General features: G+C 40.2%; 2 protein-coding genes across 3 annotated transcripts; one reads left to right on the top strand and one right to left on the bottom strand.

Annotated features, from left to right (window-relative positions):
* Positions 1-5237: 5237 nt before the first annotated feature.
* On the bottom strand, positions 5238-10831 carry commd5 (COMM domain containing 5). The gene is made up of 7 exons (XM_029441317.1): positions 10546-10831; positions 9723-9883; positions 8871-8899; positions 8708-8758; positions 8439-8534; positions 8227-8302; positions 5238-6079 (listed from the first exon to the last, which is right to left on the bottom strand). The coding sequence occupies exons 1-7, from the start codon at positions 10664-10666 to the stop codon at positions 5978-5980; spliced, it is 636 nt and encodes a 211-aa protein (XP_029297177.1). The 5' UTR covers positions 10667-10831; the 3' UTR covers positions 5238-5977.
* fam199x (family with sequence similarity 199, X-linked) lies at positions 10752-20405 on the top strand. 2 transcript variants are annotated; one of them, XM_029441315.1, is made up of 9 exons: positions 10859-10905; positions 11094-11132; positions 12330-12508; positions 13461-13680; positions 15480-15638; positions 15875-16036; positions 16163-16346; positions 16585-16688; positions 17716-20405. In XM_029441315.1, the coding sequence occupies exons 2-9, from the start codon at positions 11130-11132 to the stop codon at positions 17887-17889; spliced, it is 1185 nt and encodes a 394-aa protein (XP_029297175.1). In that variant the 5' UTR covers positions 10859-10905; positions 11094-11129; the 3' UTR covers positions 17890-20405. The 2 variants fall into 2 exon arrangements, with proteins under 2 accessions (XP_029297176.1, XP_029297175.1); XM_029441316.1 differs by lacking the exon at positions 11094-11132 and having other exon boundaries at positions 10752-10905.
* Positions 20406-20934: the final 529 nt, after the last annotated feature.

Below are 20934 nucleotides of genomic sequence, written 5' to 3'. Positions count from 1 at the left end.
CAGACAGACAGACACACACACACACACACACACACACACACACACACACACACACACACACACACACACACACACACACAACCACAACCCAAAGGCATCTTATTGAACATATTTAAAATGTTGTTAAAGTGATAATGTATACTAGCGTAATATGCACATATAGTGTCACCTACAATGTTATTACTACTACTAATACGACCACAATTCCAAGTAATGAGTTTTTTTTAAACTATCACTGGCTGTGGTATTATATTATACTGTCTGCATCTAATGAGTATATACAGTTTCTAAGTATAAAGGTATAGGGGGTTCTTGGTGACTCACTTGATGTGGCATGGCACTTGTATAATTATTTAAGTCCCCAGTTAAAGGCTATGTAACTATTAAAGCATGAATTACATTCTTCATCTTGCAAATAAAAAGATAAATTCAAAAGCAATAAAACACACCTTTTTCAAAACAATACACCCATGTGTTTTGCTGCTACAGCCTTTAAACAGATGTTGCTATGTAGCTGACATTACTTGTAGGTTACAGTTTTAGCATTTGCCATTCTCTTGTACTTGTGACTTTCGGGCTGACACAGTGGCTGGTGCTAGAAGTAGGTTAAGCTCAGAGTTTAATGACTCTGGTTACGGGATTGTCCTCCAAATTGTTCTGATAATAGATTAGGTGGTATTTTAAGCACAATCTGAAGTAGTATATCCTGCAGCCTCAAAATAAACCTGCTTGTGTGAGAGAAGATTATAGGCGGGTTAGTCTATCAGTGTCCATGTCCGTAGTAGTGGTGCTGGAGATATAGGTCGGCCGGTCTAGTCTGTGAACTCAATCCTGCACACAGACACAAAACGCTGACTGACTGACATTCAACGCAGCAGACAGAGACAGAGTGACACACATGCAAACAGAGACAGACTGACATATATATGCAAATGTGGGCACTGAGAGTATTATGCAAACACACTCACATAAGCACAAATATTTGTGTCCTTTCACATTTTGAAATTGTGTTACTATCCAAATAGGTCAACAAAGTCACCTCCCAGACGATTATACAAGGTCTTACTTGGCTGGAAAGAAAAGTAGATATTCATGTGATGGATAACAAGCATGCACTTGTCTAAAACGCCAGAGATATCTTATTTCATATACAGACAGATAGACAGACAGACAGACAGACAGACAGACAGACAGACACTTTATTTATCCCGAGGGAAATTCAGGCATCCAGTAGCTTAAAACATGACATACAACATTACCCATCTACCCCCCCTCTCGCTAACCAGGGAGCGCTCGTGGGTCGCCATGACCAAGCACTCCGTGAGGTAATGGACAATATTCAATCACTATCTACCAACATGGCACAGCTGGGCTGAGCCTGGTTTCTACTCACCTCACGCCTTCTGCTCCGACCAACCCTCTGGAGACTTTACCTTCTCCAGTCCGGCCTCATCCTCCAGCACGTGAGCCTAACATTCCCACTCCCAATCGTTATTCAGGAGACTTAGGGACATGTAGGTTTTTTTTGTTACAGTGTTCGCTAGTCTTTGAGCAGCAGCCCGCTACATATGTTTGTGATAGGGCCAAGATAAGTTACATTATTGGACTACTCACTGATAGCGCTCTAGCCTGGGGTTCAGCTATAAGGGAGGGTCAGGGTCCTCTTTGTTTTTCACTCCCAGAGTTTTTATTGGAGATGAAGAAAGTGTTTGATCCCCTGGTCAGCGGTAGGGAGCAACGTCTTCTTGCCTTACGGCAAGGGTCCCGTAGTGTAGCCGAGTTTTCAGTTGAGTTTCGTACACTAGCAGCTGAGGCCGGTTGGAACAACTCAGCTCTCCAGGGAGTTTTTCGTACAGGGTTAGAGGATGCTGTTAAGGATGAGTTAGCGGTGAGGGACGAGTCTGCCAGCTTGGATACTTAGTGTCGTTAGCCATAAGATTGGACAACCGTCTTATGGAACGACGCAGGGAAAGGGCTAGTCGGTCCTCAAGGTTGTCTTCTTCTCAGGTAGTTCCTCCTTCTCCAGCTAGACTCAGTGCAGATCTTGTTGTTTACCCTTATACCAACCAGGTAGTCTCCTCTTCCCACCTATCTTCTGTGGAGCCGATGCAACTAGGCAGAGCCCGACTCACTCCCGAGGAACGTCTCAGAAGACTCAAGGAGAGACTCTGTATGTATTGCGCTCACTCTGGCCATTTCCTGGCCTCCTGTCCCCAGCGACCAAAAGAGGGAGCTGGTCAGTAAGGATGGGGATATTGGCGAGCAAGACCACTTCTTCTGCCCCACAAGACCAAGGACCCCTGCAGGCCACATTGTTGGTGAACCATCAAGCTCTCTCCCTGCCAGCCCTGGTTGATTCTGGAGCAGATGAGAGTTTCCTGGATGCCCAATTAGTGGTCTCGGCCAGTATCGCTACTCAGCCTCTGTCAACGCCCCTATCTGCTAGAGGGTTGAATGGAAGGTTCCTGGCCCAAGTCACTCATATCACTGAACCACTTCATCTCATCCTGTCAAGCAACCACCATGAAGAGATAAGGTTTCATGTTATGCCTTCTCCCCACACACCCCTAGTACTAGGCCAGCCCTGGTTGAAATTGCACAACCCCCACATAGACTGGTTAACTGGTCAAGTCAAGAGCTGGAGCGCTTTTTGTCACTCCTCCTGCCTGCAGTCTGCACTTTCCCCAGCGGGTTGCACCAGACCCACATCCAAACCCGAGTCAGTCGACTTGTCTGCAGTTCCTGCTGTTTATCATAACCTGGGAGAGGTCTTTAGTAAACAGCGGGCCCTGTTTCTGCCTCCTCATTGACCTTACGACTGTGCCATTGACACTCTTACCGGCGCTCCTCTACCTTCAAGCCGCCTATTCAACCTGTCCCGACCTGAGCGAGAGGCCATGGAGGTCTACATCCGGGACTCTCTCGCGGCTGGTCTCGTAAGACCATCTTCATCCCCTGTGGGAGCGGGCTTCTTTTTTGTGGCTAAGAAGGACAAATCGCTTCGGCCATGTATTGATTATCGGGGTCTGAACAACATCACTATTAAGAACAAGTATCCCCTGCCCCTCATCAATTCAGCCTTCGAGCCATGACATGGAGCTACTGTCTTCTCCAAGCTCGACCTCAGGAACGCTTACCATTTGGTCCGCATATGGCAGGGGGATGAGTGGAAGACGGCATTCAACACCCCCCTTGGTCATTTTGAATACCTGGTGATGCCATTTGGACTCACCAATGCCAACCAAGACCTGGGGTCCATGCTACGGTGCATCACAGCTCAGAATCCCTCTTCCTGGAGTGTTCATCTTCCCTGGATCGAGTATGCCCACAATTTGCTCTCCTGCGCCGCCACGGGTATGTCTCAATTTGAGTGTTCTCTGGGATATCAACCACCTTTGTTTCCAGTCCAGGAGGATGAGATTGCGGTGCCCTCAGTCTAAGCTCATCTGCGTCGCTGCAGGAAGATTTGGAGGGGTGCTCGCTCGGCTCTGCTGAGGACCACTGAGTGTAACCAACGCATCGCCGACTGTCACCGGACCCCTGCACCAGAGTGGCAAATAGGTCAGAGAGTTTGGCTATCTTCTAAAGACATTCCATTACAGGCGGAATCCAAGAAGTTAAAGCCTCGTTTCATTGGTCCATTTGAGGTGGAGAGGGTAATTAACCCATCCGCGGTCAGACTGAAATTACCATCATCCCTGAAGATTGATCCCACCTTTCATGTATCTCAGTTGAAACCAGTTTCCTCTAGTCCTTTGTGCCCTCCTATCGTCGCCCCTCCACCCACCCGAATCATCAACAATCACCCGGCCTACATGGTCCGACGACTGTTGGACATCCGCCGATGGGGCCGTGGGTACCAGTACCTGGTGGATTGAGTGGGATACGGTCCAGAGGAGAGGATGTGGTTGTCCCGCAGGCTCATACTGGACCACTCTCTCATTCGGGATTTCCACCGGGACCACCCGGACAGGTTCCTGTACTTCCCCTCTTGTCCATTCCTGACACAGCCGACAATCACAGTGCCATCTGAGTATTTCTGCATGTGGCAGAGGCTCAGAGTTGTGCTGGAAGTCAGAGGTGTAGATGGTGAACAAGACAGGGGAGAGTACCGTCCCCTGTGGCGCTCCATTGCTGCTGATGTGGACTCACATCTGGTGAGATGGATCACGGACTACCTCACAGAGAGACCACAGTACGTCAGGCTGAAAGGCTGAACGTCCGACACTGTGGTCTCTCTGTGAGGTAGTCCGTGATCCATCTCACCAGATGTGAGTCCACCCTCATCTCTGTTAGCTTATCTCTCAGGAGTAGGGGCTGGATGGTGTTAAAGGCACTGGAGAAATCAAAGAACATCATTCTCACCGCGCCACTCCCCTTGTCCAGATGAGAGTAAGCCCTGTGTAGCAGATACAGGATGGAGTCATCCACGCCCACCTTCGCCTGGTATACGAACTGAAGAGGATTTTGTGCATGGTGGACCTGGGGTCTGAGGTGATCGAGCAACAGGTTACACGAGATAAGGATCTTAAATCAGATTTGAACGGAGTTTGAGATACTGTATGTGTAAGATATGTACGACCATTAAAATTACATTTTTGCCACTTCATGGAACCGATTTATTTATTTTTTATGGTAAACAAGCAGATTTACGTTGGTCTCAGTTTGCTTGAGTCTGTTAACTATTGGAACAAAGAACAGATGTTTTGTGTAAACCAAAGCTTATTTTTATCTGTATTAAAATACCATTAGTTGGTCATTATGGATTGAGATTGATAGTAACTGCCTCACTGCTGTACAGTGATGAATAATGTAATCATTATAGATCACAATCCTATGCAAAGACAATTTTAAACAAATAATTATAATATATATAAAATATATATTATACAATAGTTATTAAGCCTTATGTTCTGTGTTTTTACCTTATATTTTTTATGTTATGTTATGTTTGTATCTTTCATTGCTGTTTCTTGCTTTGATAATCTATATGAAACATTTTCTAGGCATTTAACATATATATTTTTTAAATCAAGAGACATTCCCTTCTTCCTGTTCCGGTCATTTACTTACACAATACACTGTCTATGGCATGTATCACTGCATGACTGAAGGCGAAGGAGCTTTTGACAGCTTCATAATTTGTCACTTATTTGTCACTTCTGTCGAAGCTTCTTCTTTAGTTGTTTATGTGTCGACTGATAATGTTAAAATATGAAGCAATCATTCTTTGCAGATACAGGTATGGACAGATTTTATTAGAGAAATGTGGTTCAAGAGGTAAAAAGTCTTGATGCTATTATGGCAAACATACAAAATAACTCATCATTTAGCTTTTTATACAATAGTGCTACAACACAAAAGACAAGTAAACATTGTGTTCTGTCACTGGTTTGAATTACATGCATAAGATCATGAGTAAAAAATGGTTCATTCTTTGATTTGCACATTGTCATGTTTCAGAAGCATGTGGACAAAATGTTCAGTCTCAGATCACATGACACCAGTTAAAGTGGATACTTAGTAAGAGAGAGTCTGAGTCCTCACTTGACTGTGTTTGTATTTTGGCACAATGGAGGCTTTGTAGCCGTCTAACATCTCCCGACAACCACTGAATATAATAATGCTAATATGTACAGTTTATCACAAGGCAACGAAAAGAGTGATGCAGTTTGATTTTATAGATTTCTTTTTAAATAAAGACAGTGAGTCTCTTTATCTTCATGGTCATTAGGTGTTCCTGTGGTGCAGCCAGCCGGCTAACTATTCTTATCATTTTGCCCTCTGTCAGCAGTCAAGTATGTTGGATGCCAACGCCATCAAATCATAACGTCACGACAGGCAGATTATTCTTATCTTTCATAATATCATATTAAAAATGATTTAAAAAGAATTAGTGGCATTCGGTGCAATTTACAAAACTCCACTACATCCCAAAAACTACGTAGAGAGGACAGTTTCCTTCGATAACAGGCCATCAATCTTGTATTTTGAGAATGTTCCTCTTCTCCAGATCGTTCATCTCTTTGAGAATCAGAGCCACGTTGTAACGTAGCTCCTGGAATTTAGACACAGGCACCTGAAGGAAAAAATATAATAATACACTGACAATGTAACGCAGATTACAAATGTTGCTACAGGATAACATTATCACGATGACGTACAGAATACCATCGCAAAAGGGTGATGGCCCTCGTTGAGACGTTTGTAAGTAATGGCTGAGAAAATAGGAACATTCAAAGTGACAGACATCTCTACGGCTATATCTCCAACACTCTGCAACTCACACAAAAACTATCTAGACTGATAAATAGCACTACAGGTAAGAGGACATTATTTTATTTTTGACTTTGCTGTGAACTTTCCCTTCAAGAAAAAGTGCAATCCATATCTTCGACTTGTTTTTTACACTTCAATCATTCAGTCAACAGATCCTCATATCAGGTAGAGATAAGGTACGTCGATCAATAGAATCTGCACACCGGATGTTGTCGCTACTTATCTTCTAATTCAACTGTAATCTGATCACGTAACCGCCCCCCTGCTTCTGTCCACATTAGTAGTCTACTTTGAAAGCAGCATCTATCCTGACATGATCTGTCTGGTATGGATTGTGGCGCCCCCTGTTGAATGAAGCATCTTACGAGATTTCAGATTAGAATAGTTGCAATTATCATTATTATTATTATTATTATTATTATTATTATTATTATTATTATTATTATTATTATTATAATAATGAGCATTATTGTATGTTTTCCAGTTGTGAATGTTATTATAATATTATAATGATCGGGTCATTTAAACTGAAAGGTTTGTCAGAACGGACAGAAGAAACATGGTCAGAGGTTAAGCTGTAATTTATACAGGGCTAAATTTTAAAAAGGCTAACTTTCCAAGATTATCCATCTATTCTGCTTTGAAATACATGTTGTGTTAGACAAAGTGTGTAGCATGTAGAACCATGCAGATACTAACTGTATGAACACATAAACAGGACTGCCACAGTGCATCAGAAACACTGGGTCAACAACAGGTTCTAGGTTAGGCTTTAGTTATTAATAAATGTTACCTCAAATACTCCACTGTGATCCGATAATATAACAAGTGTAACTGACCAACTGCTTTCTACCCACAGGCTGAAGATAAACTGGAAATGCACAATAGACCTTTATAATGTAATCTGAACTCTATTTAAGTTTGCAACCCTGAATGTACTGTGGCTGATATTAAGATATGTTGTACAATGTTTAAGTATTACCCTACGCCATGATGTGTTCTTAAACCGTAAAAATGTTGGCCCCTGTGTTCTTCTAATAAAAAGTCGTTGTCCTGATGAATTGAAGGCCTGTGCCAGTTGATCCTAATTAGCAGGTAAAACTGAATTTCTATAAAAAGGGAATGAGACTGCAGGGCCGTGTGCAGAAACAGAAATTGAAAAGAAAAGTTGAAAGAATTAAGTCAAGAATGCCCAAACGACAAAATAAATAAACTAAAAGAGGGTGGAGCACCGGACTACAAAAGTTAAAACAATTAAATAGTTCTGAAACAAGCTCTCATATTTAGTCAGTGGTGGGAATAAAATAACAAAAGGAAGATGCATGATAATCGATGATTCCATCTCTAAAATTGTATGGACGGATTCTCAATTAACATAGTTGATGTGAGGGGTTAGTGTAGTCTTTCTTTATTTTAAAAGACCGTAATGCTTTGTAAAACAATGATATAAAAATATTATTGTAATTTAAAATTCTATAATATTATAAAATTATAAGATTTCAATACAATTCTATAACCAATTATTTTTGCACAAACATGTCAGCAGTCAAATGTGCGCAGTTTCTATTCTTAACTAAGAACAAATCCACAATTAGAAAACGTTGGTGAATGTCTTCGTTAAAACTGCGCAAGAAATAATATCTTCTTAAGGAGGGTTGGTGAATGAGACCCATGTTCCTTTCAACAAGAAGTTAACTCCCAAAACTGCTTCAGTGAAAATGCAGAGGGGCTAATATGAACTGTGATGCTCACCACTGTCCTTTCAATGATATTCAGAAAAAATAAATTAGGCACATTGGTTTATATGCCTTCAGTACTTATGTTAAAATGGGAGGATTAGACTGAGTAGGTTTTGTATTTATGATCTGGGCACATATTCAGAATGAAAACTGGTTGAAGAGAATGTAAACCTGCCTGTACTCTCAGAGAAGACATTAGTTTAAGTACCTCAAAGCGGTGAAAGCTCCCGTCTGATAGTTTCATCTGCATCAGAACAGAAGGCTGCAGGGCTCTGGCTAAAGAGCTGCGGAGACAGAGGAGACACAGAACAACAAGGACTTCATGACACCAAAAACAACAAAAAGAGAAAAGCTTAAAATTAACTGGTTATAGGTTGAAAAAAACAAAAAAAACATGTCTTCTGTCCCTCGGTACATTACCTTGTAGAAATGGCAACATCTACTCTCCATTTAAAGTCTTCTACGGTGGGGAGGTGAGGATCATTCTGAGAGGTCGCTGCATCAAGAGCTGCACGCCTGCGAATACAAAGAGAGGTGTCACTCAGCGAAGATAATGTCCCCGTGAACGGCATCCATAGCAGCAGCACCGCTCTGATATTCATGGACAAAATCCTAGAGAATGTCTTGAAACAGAGAGTCCCCTGGTGATGAAAACCAACCACAACACGGAGGCTTTAAATCCAACATACCTGTTGCCAAAAACCACACTGGAGAAATCTGTGATAAAGTCTTCAGGTATCCTAAGAGACAAAACATAATAAATCAGCACCTGAGGTTGAATTTGTGTCGTGTATAAGCTAGGAGGGATAAAGCATGAAAACAGTGAGGATGTGATAAAATGATGATCCTTGCCTCAGTTCTCTAAGATCTTCTCTGAAGGCCTAAACAGGGACACAAACAAAACCTTAAGTATTATTTTATATACAAATGTCTCATAAAATGTGCAATTCAATGATTAAGGCCCTGTCACACATATCCGTATGACAGAATCGTATGCCGGCGCATACGAAAATTTGTCAAGAGTCCAAATACGTCCAACTTTTCATCGGATCGGAAAAGTGAACATATACAGATACGCATGTCTAACCTCACATCACTTACTAATACAAAATGTATCAGACGAATGCCCAACGAATGCATAAGATATACAAAAATATGGTGTATACAAAATATGGGCAACACGCTGGTGTACGTTGATATAAGGTATAAGTAGTATTCATTAAGAGCTCACTGTGTTACGCTGGGGTGCGTTGTTGAATGCTGATGTTTTGAGCATGTTCAAAACTACCGGACGTAACCGACGTGTGCTTCATAAGATATGCAGACGTCCCAAATGATGACTAAGTATCGCAGAATGAAAAACGTTCTCAAAATAAGGCTATGAAGTTTCTCATTATTTTGAGAAAGAAAATGAATTACATTGTCACTTTTTTCCATCACAGTTTTTTGTCAGAAATGGTCTTCCATAATTAGTTTTTGAGTATATTAAATTTTGTCACGTGACACACAAACTATCACACCCAAAAACCATTGCAGTCATTATTAATGTCATACCTGTGACTTTCCTGCTATAACAACTCCACTTCATGTTTTCATTCCTGTTAAAATGTCTGCAGTGGAAAAGACCGATCTGTAAAGAGCTGCAAAGTTCCTGACCCGGACTGTTTTCTGTCAACATGTTTCAACATATAATTTCCAGCTCACCTCCTGTTTCAGAGATGATGTGGGGATCCGGATGGCCTCAGACAGCACTTTGTACATCCCAGCTACAATGTGACTGAGCCTCTCTTGGGGGATGATGCTGCTCTCTGCTATCGACTTCATCGCCTCTCTGCTGTCCTTCCCCTCCAGGGCGCTGACCACAGCTGGACAGACAATAAGTCACAGGCACATCTAACTCACTTATTTAATGGCTTCAACTGGTATTGACTTCTTCAGAGTCTCTTATCAGAGCATGTACCAGCATGGACATTAGGTAGGTCACAAGTCTCCTGCAGATACAGTCATTTTAGTTTTTATGAACTAACAGATACAAGTGTAACAAAAGGTAGTATGTGTTACTATGATAATCTAGACAAATGCGCTCTTGAATATTTGATTTGTGTCCTTATTAAGCATTATATAAACAACAAAAAAACATTTTTGAAAATTGTGGAACTTTTTCCCAGAAACCTCTGACTGAATATGTTTATATCTGTGTTTTAATTCATTTTATAATATTTATATGTTATGCTCTTCATATGCATTTCTATCAATTATATATATGTACTGCCATTATTTACCTGTAATATTTGCATATTATCCTTTTGTCAATCGAAGAAATAGCTGTTTTCACGCTACTTTTCTATTAAAATCTCACAGTAAATGTTGTTGGAGCCCTAAAATCATTACTCATTGAGCAACTAATAAACGTTAAATTTTTCCCACTATGTCAGTGGCTTATAAAATGCATTTACAATAGACATGCTACATCTTACAATAGCCGTTACAGAGAGACACTAATATCTCACATACAACTAGTATTTACCTTTTAGTATTTTTCTGAACAACTCTTGGTCCACATCCTTCAGGTTTTTCGACATTGACTCGATTTCTGCTGGTATCCTTCCTCCCAAAAAGCTGGCATCCTTTGTGTGGCTTGAAGACATGTCTCACCATGCAGTTATATGCTGTATGTTGAGATAACAAATTGCAAAATGATCAAATTTTAAATACAGAGTTCTCTTTTTTATGCTAGTTTTCTGTTTATGTGAGCACTTCCGCCTTCACGTCACATGACGCTGTGCTCGCTCCCGGGAGTCTCGCGGTGACAGCTTAGCTCATCCGTAGAAAAGAAAGGATTTGCAAATGGAGGTGGCAGAAATGATCATTATTTGAACGACAAAAGGTTGGTGTTTCAATTTAGATAGCTTCTTAATTACAACGTTACTAGGTGTGTAACCCGTTCAGATATGTTATTACGGGAAAAACATTAGTAACTGGTCGTTGTGTGGCTTGGTAAACGCTACGTACACATTTGGAGGATTAGCAACTAGCGTTAGCTAACAATTAGCCTGTGTTGTTTTCCTAACACAGGTTGTTCGCCTTTGCCAAATATGATAATAATATTTAATGGTAAGTGTAAATGATCAAACATACTGTAGCTACCTTCTTTAATGCTGTATTCTCATTTTGCGTTGCTTTTTTTGTACGACTGTATGTTTGCATTAAAGCACTTCAGTGTGTTGTTAAGAAAAACAACAATTAATAGAGTTTGATGCTTAACGTGGATGACATCTAATGTCAACAATTAACATGAGCCGTTTCTTTAACATCCTTAGTAGCTTAAAAAAACCCATTGTCAGTAGGTATATTAACTAGCTTTGCCCACTAACGTCACCAGCAAGACCCAAATGTAAATAAGCTCGATGAGCTAATGTTACTACTTGCTAGTATTGGATGAAGAAAAGTTTTGCTTTGTTTAGTGACATTTTCATTACAAGTCATTACAGCTATTGTGTCCATTATGTCTGTACATTAAGGTGCCATACAGCTGGAGTCTGATAGCAAAACGTTAAAAGCAGTACATTTGGATTTATCAATCAAATGTAACCCGACTGAACAGAAGGTTCAATATCACATAAAATACATTCATCTGCACTTTATTACACTTTCTCCTATTGATACACATTTTGCATATCTATATAAGCGAGTGTTGGCAATGGAAAAAGAGATCAATTATATTCATTCATTTAAAAATAATTGCAAGCATTGTTTATATTTTTCTAAACTGCACCTCATTGATTTGAATCAGATATATTGTAAAATAAAATTATAGTATTCATATTTTTATTGTAATTCTCTTATATTCTATATTTATGTTTCTTAATTTTTGCAATACTATCAAACCTACCTACCAGATTCTGGTTATTTCCAGCATTTCCTTCTACAAGCAAATCTACAAGGATCCTTCATCAACTTTATTATCAACACAGTGTTGATGCATTAATGTTGAATACAGCAAGTTTTATTAGTATAGAAGAACACCCGCAGTGTGTCTGTTGTCAAGACTTGGCATCATTAATTGTGTATACAAACAAACCTTATTTAAAGAAAGATAAATATCATGTGGACACAGTTATGGACAGACACGTGTACAACCCAGAGCAGTCCAATAAAATACCCTTGCAATCGATGCATACTACGAAACACTTTTGAGAGTGTGTCAGATGTGTTTATTCAATTTGGTGGTAATTAGTGAGACTGAAGCTCTATTGAAAAGTGCCCTGTTATGTTCTGTTTGTCTTATCTTTGCCTCTTATTCCGTGTCAGGTACATCTAGCCATGTCCGAGTCTCTGTATGAGAAGTTTTTGGCCCCGGAGGAGCCTTTCCCTCTCCTCTCCCAAAGAGCAAACCTCAGTGATGTGGGAACTCTGGATGTCAGTGACTTTGGCTGTCAACTCTCATCCTGTCACAGAACAGATCCTCTGCACCGCTTCCACAGTAACAGGCAAGTAGAGTGTGTTTGTGTTTGCGAGTATGTCACCTGTCTGTGAGGAAAACAGACTTTCAGAATGTATTTTCAAAAGCTTTTTGTAAAGCTGCACCTACCATCAGCTGCTTCGACATGTGCCATTGCAGCTGTTGGTTTGCATTCCCCTTCACTGCGATGGACAAATGGTAATGTGCTTGTCAAGTTGCACATGTCCTGGTTGCCAGAAAAGTCTGTTTACAACTGTGGCAGTGCCATAGTATTGATGTATGTTTGGGTTGTCTCGCATACAAATCTACAGCTCAATGCCTGTAGTAACTCGCTGTGACAATATCAACATGCAATATTGTTGAAGAAAAAAGACTAAAACGTAGTATAAAAAATTATAACTTCATCAAAATCTCTTATTTTCATTGACCAAAAATGTGATACAAAATATTAGACTCTAATCTGATGACTAAAATGTCAACACTTTTCATTGACTAAAACTAAACTAAAATAGTTAGTTTTCTTTCACTAAGACAAGATTCAAATGCCCAGACTTAAAGTCAACTAAAACTTAACTAAAAGAAAACAGGATGATCAAATATGATAAACACTAACAAGGACATTTGACACGGGACTAAGAGTAAATAACAAAATAGCTGAAATGAACACTTCCTGCCACTATAAAAAAGGTAACTGCATTAAACTATATTTTCACAGGGCTCTGAAAATGTAAAAAGCAGCGTTTAATTCTCTAATTTTGAAGAAACCCAGGTCTAAACATCCTCAGTGATTCTTGCATCTACATTTTTGTATATCACTTGTTAAGATGAACTTGGTTGATTCACAGAAATAGGCATTTACAAGGTTGAAATATACATCCTTATCTTGTCTGCATACCACTCAGTCTAAGGAAAACGAGCTAAACCACTTCTATAAAATAAACTAAGAATATGCTTTGACATTCCCTCATTGTTCTCCGCAGGTGGAACCTCACTTCCTGTGGGACCAGCGTTGCCAGCTCAGAGTGCAGCGAAGAGCTCTTTTCCTCTGTGTCTGTGGGGGATCAGGACGACTGTTACTCCCTTTTGGATGACCAAGAACTAACGTCTCTGGACTTGTTTCCAGAGGGCAGTGTTTGCAGTGATGTCTCCTCCTCTATCAGCACCTATTGGGATTGGTCCGACAGCGAGTTCGAGTGGCAGGTTGGTTGTTAGCTGGCTGGTTATCTAACCTAGAAGTTATTTTATTTTTTAAACACTGCTGATTTTAATTCAGGTGCTTTACAATGGAAGTCATGACAAGCTAGTGCCATTATTTGTTTGCATCCAACACAGAGGGTGTGAGTTTTACAGTGATGAGCTTTAGTTTTAGAGCACAAGAAAACCTAGATAATTGGTATGTTCGCTTTTGTAAAGTAATTTAAGAGGAAGTAGATTTAATAAAATTAAAAAAAAGACGGGAAAAGCTGAACATGTTTCTAAACTCATCAAGTAATCCTACAGAAAGAAAAGCCTTCAATAATAGTCGGTGCAGGTTTGATAAAATATACAAATATTTATAAAAGATGTTATCAAAGAGGACTGGTATTAAACTTGAAGAAAATCCAAACATCAGACCCTAAAAGACTCGTAAATGAATAAACCAAGGCAGGTTTGCACGATGGCAATCCTGTGATTCTGCTGCCTGAAGTAATAAGGAGGTGGGAGAGAGACTTCAAATGTCTCTTCTCCAGTAAGACTTTAGATTTTGAAGATAGGTCTTATAAAGACATATGCTTGAGGAAAAATGTAATGGAGAACAAAATATAAGAGGAATATTGTGTAAATGAGGATCCAAATAAGAGTCTTAGTCATAAGGAAGTTCCAACTGGAGTTGAAAACATACCAAATAAGATGCTAAGACCACCCAAATTATTTGATATTGTGTCCAAATTATTTCCAACATGTTTTGGATTTGGCTAAATACCATCTTTGTTGCTTAAATGTGTTATAAACTGCATAGCAAAATGAGTGAAAGTGAGGACCTGAGGGTGCCTGTAAATAACAGGGATCACAGTGTACAAGCTGTACTCTACTCAATGAGAGGCTTGTGCTCGATCCAGGGGAAGAACAACTTCTTGTGGAAGAACAGATGCTCTCCTACTCCAATAAGAGGAATTAAATGTAGTTTAACTTTGTTTATTAATAGAAAGAAAACGCATAAGCATAAGCAAAAATCAGTAGAAATATCTCTACGCGTAAATTAGTGCAAAACAGTGGGACAAGATATTTTGTGTTTGTGCACAAATATGCACTAAAATTGGCTACAGTAGGAGACACTGGGGGGGGGGAATCCTGTGCGGCTCGTTGGAAGATATGTATAGCAATGTTATGTTACTCGATATGGATGAAATTAGGTTGAAGAGGCAATTATTCATCTGGGATAAACAAACCTAATAGTTCTTAGGCTAAAGATATATGCACATTGTTTTCAACTCTGGGTATTGTGAGGATTATCTTTAATAACGAAAAGCTCAAGGTTTGTTTATTTAGAGAATCTGTTTGCCAAGGATAAAAGGCAGGGGGCTGACGGTGTACGGACGAAACCACAATTGAAGATTTTTATGATGAAAAAAATGTAATATGGCACAGAGAATTATGTTTTATATAATGTGTGTCTTGAAACTCGACGGCATGTTAATCTAGAAGAAGAAAAGCAGGTCTGTCTTTTTTTAGTAGGATAAAAATCTATATTTATTGTGTTAATACAAAGACTGAGATGGCTGTTAACATGTGAAACATATAAAGCCAGTTATCTGGAGGAAAGCTCTTTACTGAGATCATCTGTAGATATTCAATAGTTAGTTTCATGTGAGCAGCTCGTTTGTTTAGTTTTTTGTCTATTTGTTAAATAGTAGTGTCAAATGTTTGGCATGCAAAAATGATTAGCAGGTAGTTTGTCCTCCTTTAGTTTCTGTGCTCCTCATTGTTTGCCTGTCTTACAATTGTTTCTGTCCTCCCAGTTGCCAGGAAGTGACATTGCCAGCGGCAGCGACGTCCTTTCTGACATCATCCCGAGCGTGCCCAGTTCACCCTGTCTGTTTTCCAAGAGGAAGCCTAAACCCCACCTTCACCGCAACCTGGATGAGTTACCATGGAGTGCCATGACCAACAATGAACAAGTAAACTAAGACAACACACCTTTCTGAATGATTTGTGTTCTTTGTTGAGCAACGGAATCATTGTTTATATTTGTTTATATTGTGTCAGCAATATAAAGATTCAGCAAGATTCTCAATCCTTTGATTATTGGCCGCCGTTATGCTCAGTCACTTTGTTAAACACCTTTAGTCTTCACTGTAGGCAGAGATACCTGGAAAAAAGGAACAAAAGTTGATGTCCGCGTTTCCACTTCCAGGTGGAGTACATCGAGTACCTGAGTCGGAAGGTCAGCACAGAGATGGGCCTGAGAGAGCAGCTGGACATCATCAAGATCATCGACCCCTGCGCTCAAATCTCTCCCACCGACAGCGAGTTCATCATCGAGCTCAACTGCCTCACAGACGAGAAGCTCAAGCAGGTGGGCAGCAACACCAAGTCAAATAAACCAGTTAGCAAAGCAAGATTGTTTCACACATGATCTAAGAAAGATGGCAAGAGTTCTGCAGGATGTGAACAATTATTTGTACATGTGTGATGTCATCAGGTGCGTAACTACATCAGAGAGCACAGCCCGAGGCAGCGGGCCAGCAGCATTAGAGAGGGCTGGAAGAGGAGCAGCCACAGCAGCGCCAGCACCGGCGGTGTCAGTGCAGCCAGCAGCAGCAATGGTAGCATGGTCAGCTCCGCCAGCTCCTCCACCGGCTCCACAGCCTCCAACTCTGTAGCAGGTAAGATGCTACCTGGTTGGTTAGCAGTGAAGTAAGCTGTGATGGTGTCACCTGCGGTGATGGTGGTGATGGTGTCACCTGCGGTGATGTCAGCTCAGTTGTTATGATTGAACAGTGACAGAAAGGCACTTTTATTGGTGAAATAATAAGAAATTGCCACATTAAGGAAAATGTTCAGCTCAGTTTTATTTTGAAGTCTTCCTGGTTGTGATATTGTTTACATGTCCTTGCGTTCCAGGTGGCACAGCATCAGCCTGTAGTGGAAGCAGCGTTGCCAACATTAGCAGAGCTCACAGCGATGGCAACCTTTCCAGTGCTGCAGAACGTATACGAGACTCTAAAGTAAGAAACGTGAACGTGTGTATGCGTGATAGTGGAGGCAATCTCTCGTTTTCTGGTGATGTTGTTGTTGTTTTTATTGTTGATATCATTGTGGTTGTTATTGTTGTACTTGACAAGTACTATTCCATTTTGCTCACTGAGAACACACAGTAAAGTAGGGCTGCAACAACTAATCTATTAAATCGATTAAAATCTATTTATAAAAATTAGTGTGCAACAAATTTATGTTGTGATGCACAGCAAGTGCTGTGGTCTCAATGGGGGGGCAGGCCGGCCGTGTGTAGCACATGTTGAATTGCAAGAAAATGACACCTCCTCCTTTTGTCTCTGCAGTAAACATTTGCAGTAAAATGCACGATTACAGGTTCTCATTTACAAAATAAATGTAACCGACAGAAATACCTTCCGTCTGTTTTCTCTCCGTTTTGTGAAGGATCAATGACCCCTGATAAAGCTCATTTCAAACGTTCGTGTAAGTGTTCGTCCATTATGGAGTTTTTGCAATACTTCGTGCCATTAGTCAGACACAGGATAAATGAATCCTTTATTTCCTCACAACAGAAACGTGAGCAATATCTGATCAAATATATATTCGTTACATTCCCTTTTATTCTCAGTGCAGGGTGCATCTCCATTTATTTAATTTGATTGTTTTATTGTAGTAAAAGAGCTTTGTACTAGAAGAGAAGGAATATGTTTAGTTTTTAAATAAAGTTCTGGAAATAATCAAATGTAGCTTCTTTTTATCTTATTAATCGAGGCCAAATAATCAACAAATCGATTTATCAAAATATGAGTTAGTTGTAGATTATTACTGATCCTACTCATGTGAGACTAGCTGATTAGCGCAAAACCTCAATTCTCATCTCTCTCTCTTCCTCTGTCTCTGTTTGTCTGTCTCTGTCTCTCTCTGTCTCTGTCTCTGTCTCTGTCTCTGTCTCTGTCTCTGTCTCTGTCTCTGTCTTGTCTCTCTCTCTCTCTCTCTGTGTCTCTGTCTCTGTCTCTGTCTCACCACACCATCTTTCAGAAACGCTCTAAGCAGCGCAAGCTTCAGCAGAAAGCCCTCCGGAAACGGCAGCTGAAAGAGCAGCGACAGGCCCGTAAGGAGCATCTGAGCGGACTCTTTCTGAACGAGGAAGTGCTGGCGCTGCGAGTGACGGAGGAGGACGACCACGGGGACGACCTGGACATACTGATGTGACACCAGTGAATCAATCAGTGCTCCCTCTACGCCTGTTCCCGCTCCACCACCCAGCAGCTGCCATAGAGCTCATAGACCACGCTGCTCCAGATCACTGCATGCATCTGCTTTGAGTAGGCTTACATAATGCATTTTGTAATGTGTGATCGGCACTAATGGCTCGTCTTAGCCTCTTACATAGCTTGATACCACTAGTGCTAAAACTGATAGCTGCTATAGCAATAATGCTAAAACACTGCTAATGCTTTGATTAGATACCGACCTCAGTCCAGCCTGCTTACAGCCACTTCAATGCTGCAACAACCTAGAAGCTCGCAGATGCTCACAAATATACACTAAGGTCAGTTATTTCAGCTCTACACATTTACCAAGAGGATTGCTTATAGATGCTGTCACAGCGTGTTTCCACTGCTACTAATACAGCCACCATTGGCAGAAGGACAGATCAGGCAAGAGAAGCAGCTGTTTGGCCACATTGTGCAGAGGCTGCTCCGTGAAAACCCGGTGTTTATTTCTTGATAGCATAACTATATACATGGTGCCAGTATTTTTAACTAAGTTGGTAGTAATTTACATTCGTTCTGCCTACATTTACATCCATACTCTGCAGGGCTTTATCTGCACTGGTAGAGTTGGGTGGATTCTTCGGTGAACAAGCTAAAACCTTTTTGATTTTATGCAAACTGGCTGAACCGCAGTTAGCATCACGACACGTCATGTGCAACACCTAGTGGTAACATTCGACATACCGGCTTCATGGCTTCACGTCAAACCGGTTTGCTAATTCTTTACACTGGCCCAACACTACGCACTGGCCAATCTGTTGATCTGCAGCTCTGGTTTAAACTGCTGCAGGTGATGTTACAGCATGAGTATACAACTAAAGGCCTACAGTCAGAGTGAGTTGACTGCAAAGTATCCGAAGCAGTTTTACTGTCGATATGAAAACACAAAATCTTGAGTTTAAAACCTTATTGATGAGCATTAATCTGAAATCCTCCTTTAAAACTAACAAATAACATCTGAGAGGAAGAGGTTCTCGAAGGAGCTGGTCTGTCTTTCTACCTGCTGGGTTTTCACTAAAGGCTTAGAGGGAGCACTGAATCTGCATGTTTAAAATTGTCACCCACACGAGTCCCCGTGTGGTCCAACAACTAACAAACTTGCTTCATTATTTGCATACGATCTGTTTAAAAATAGCTTATGTGTTGTAAATAAATGATGAATAACAGCATATTTACCGCTTGCTTTCAGGTTTTCCTTGGTGATAAAGGTTTGAGTTAAAGTTAGTTTTTTTTCCCTCGATGTGTATATATACAGTATATTATGACAAGGTAGTGAACTAATTGGTATCGTAGCTTAAATGCTACACTGGTTCTTTGCTATGTTTTGAGTCTTATTTTGAAGCGTTGAGTCATTTTATCACAAGTACTTGAGTTTGGTCATCGTCTCAGACATCTTTAGAAAGTCCTCTGTTTCTCTGCCAGCACTCTTACTGTATGTTTCGCCTGAGACGGACCTAAATAATCACAGATTCTCCATCATTTACTTATGATTTGACCACCATGATAAATCTGAAGCATTAGAGCGTCGGTAAAATCTTATGAGAGGTTATTACAGATCATATTGTGTCTGTCCACGTACTGTATGGCTGGTTTGGTTTTGTCGCTGAACTTGAGCTGGTTTCTTAAGCATGTGCATCTAACATTGAGCCATTAACTTTCAGAATTGTGTTCATTTTGCTCTGTTAAAATATTGAGAATCTACATGTTGTTGAAGCACTAACACCTCAGCGTTTATTTGCGCTACCATGCCGTTTTCATATTTGCTAAGAGTAGCAACCAGAGATATTGTTTCTTTTGTGTGTTTTTATTTTTGTGTGTATTAAAAAAAAAAAACCTTTCCTGGAGCTTCTCGGCTGTAACGTGATGAACCTGCAGTTATCGGCCTAAGAGCCTCCTGTCATTTCTAATACTTTGTGTACTGAGCCTTGGCTCTCGTCTCTGTCTCATGTATAAAGTTATTATTACAGCAATTATGTTAAATGCCGCTTTATGTATTCTGTAGTTTTGAATTAGTAAAATTCTATTTTGAAAAATAAGATAATTTTGAAAAAAAAATAAAAATAAGCCAGTGTGATGCAACAAAGTTATTTGTGTATATAAGGTACCATGTAATTGTTGATGATGAATGGCATTGGACTGATTAAACATGGTTAAAAAAGTTTTGAGTGTAATCCAAACTTTGTTTTCCCTCAGTGTGATTGTTATAATTATTTTCCATCTGTTAAGTTAGGAAGACATAACCCATCAACTACAATAATAACAGTGTTTCTACATGTCTTCGTTCCTCACAAATCACTATGGAGCAGTGTTGCCTGCAGTTGTGTGATCACTGGCTGAAGCTCATTGGATAGCAGAGATGCCGTGTTTGAGCTTCAGGCAGGACTGTGTCGGCCACTCAATAGTTCTGATTGACTGTAAACTTGACAAATAAACTTACACTGTTGCATCCTATTGTTCTCGTCTATGATGGCATTTTCTTCCAAGTGTGAGTGCGTTATTTAGTCACATTTACAATGTAGAGTCACAATGTTACAGGCTGTAATCCATCCTTGAATAGAAGAAGCAGAAATATATATTTGAAATTATTCACATTTTTATTATAAGTTGTTTTGTTTCTGCCATTATTCCTTGTTTTCTGTCTCTTTGGAAAGTCCAATTCTCCATGCACTTCTAACTAGAATTGTGAAGTTGTCTTTTAATTCAGTGGTTACCAACCAGTCTTTTCTCTTTATCTCAGGATTTTATTTATTTATGTGAAGTGAATGGACTGTTATTTTAACAGTTTGGATTATTATTTAATATAGAAACCTCTTTTTGAATCTCAAAGAATAAGGGCAGGGTGAAGAAGACAAGCTGCTATATTCACAGAGCCTTCCCTCTCACAGCCTCTTCCTGCATTACAAAGGTTTGCAGTTAAAACAACCAAAGAGCTAATAGCACAATGCCCAAGCATCAGGGAGAAGAGAGTAAGAGAGTAAGT

Source organism: Cottoperca gobio, chromosome 10, assembly GCF_900634415.1.
Source record: "Cottoperca gobio chromosome 10, fCotGob3.1, whole genome shotgun sequence".
Taxonomy (NCBI): domain Eukaryota; kingdom Metazoa; phylum Chordata; class Actinopteri; order Perciformes; family Bovichtidae; genus Cottoperca; species Cottoperca gobio.
Note: the sequence above shows the minus strand (reverse complement) of the source record. Positions and strands in the feature narration are given on the sequence as shown.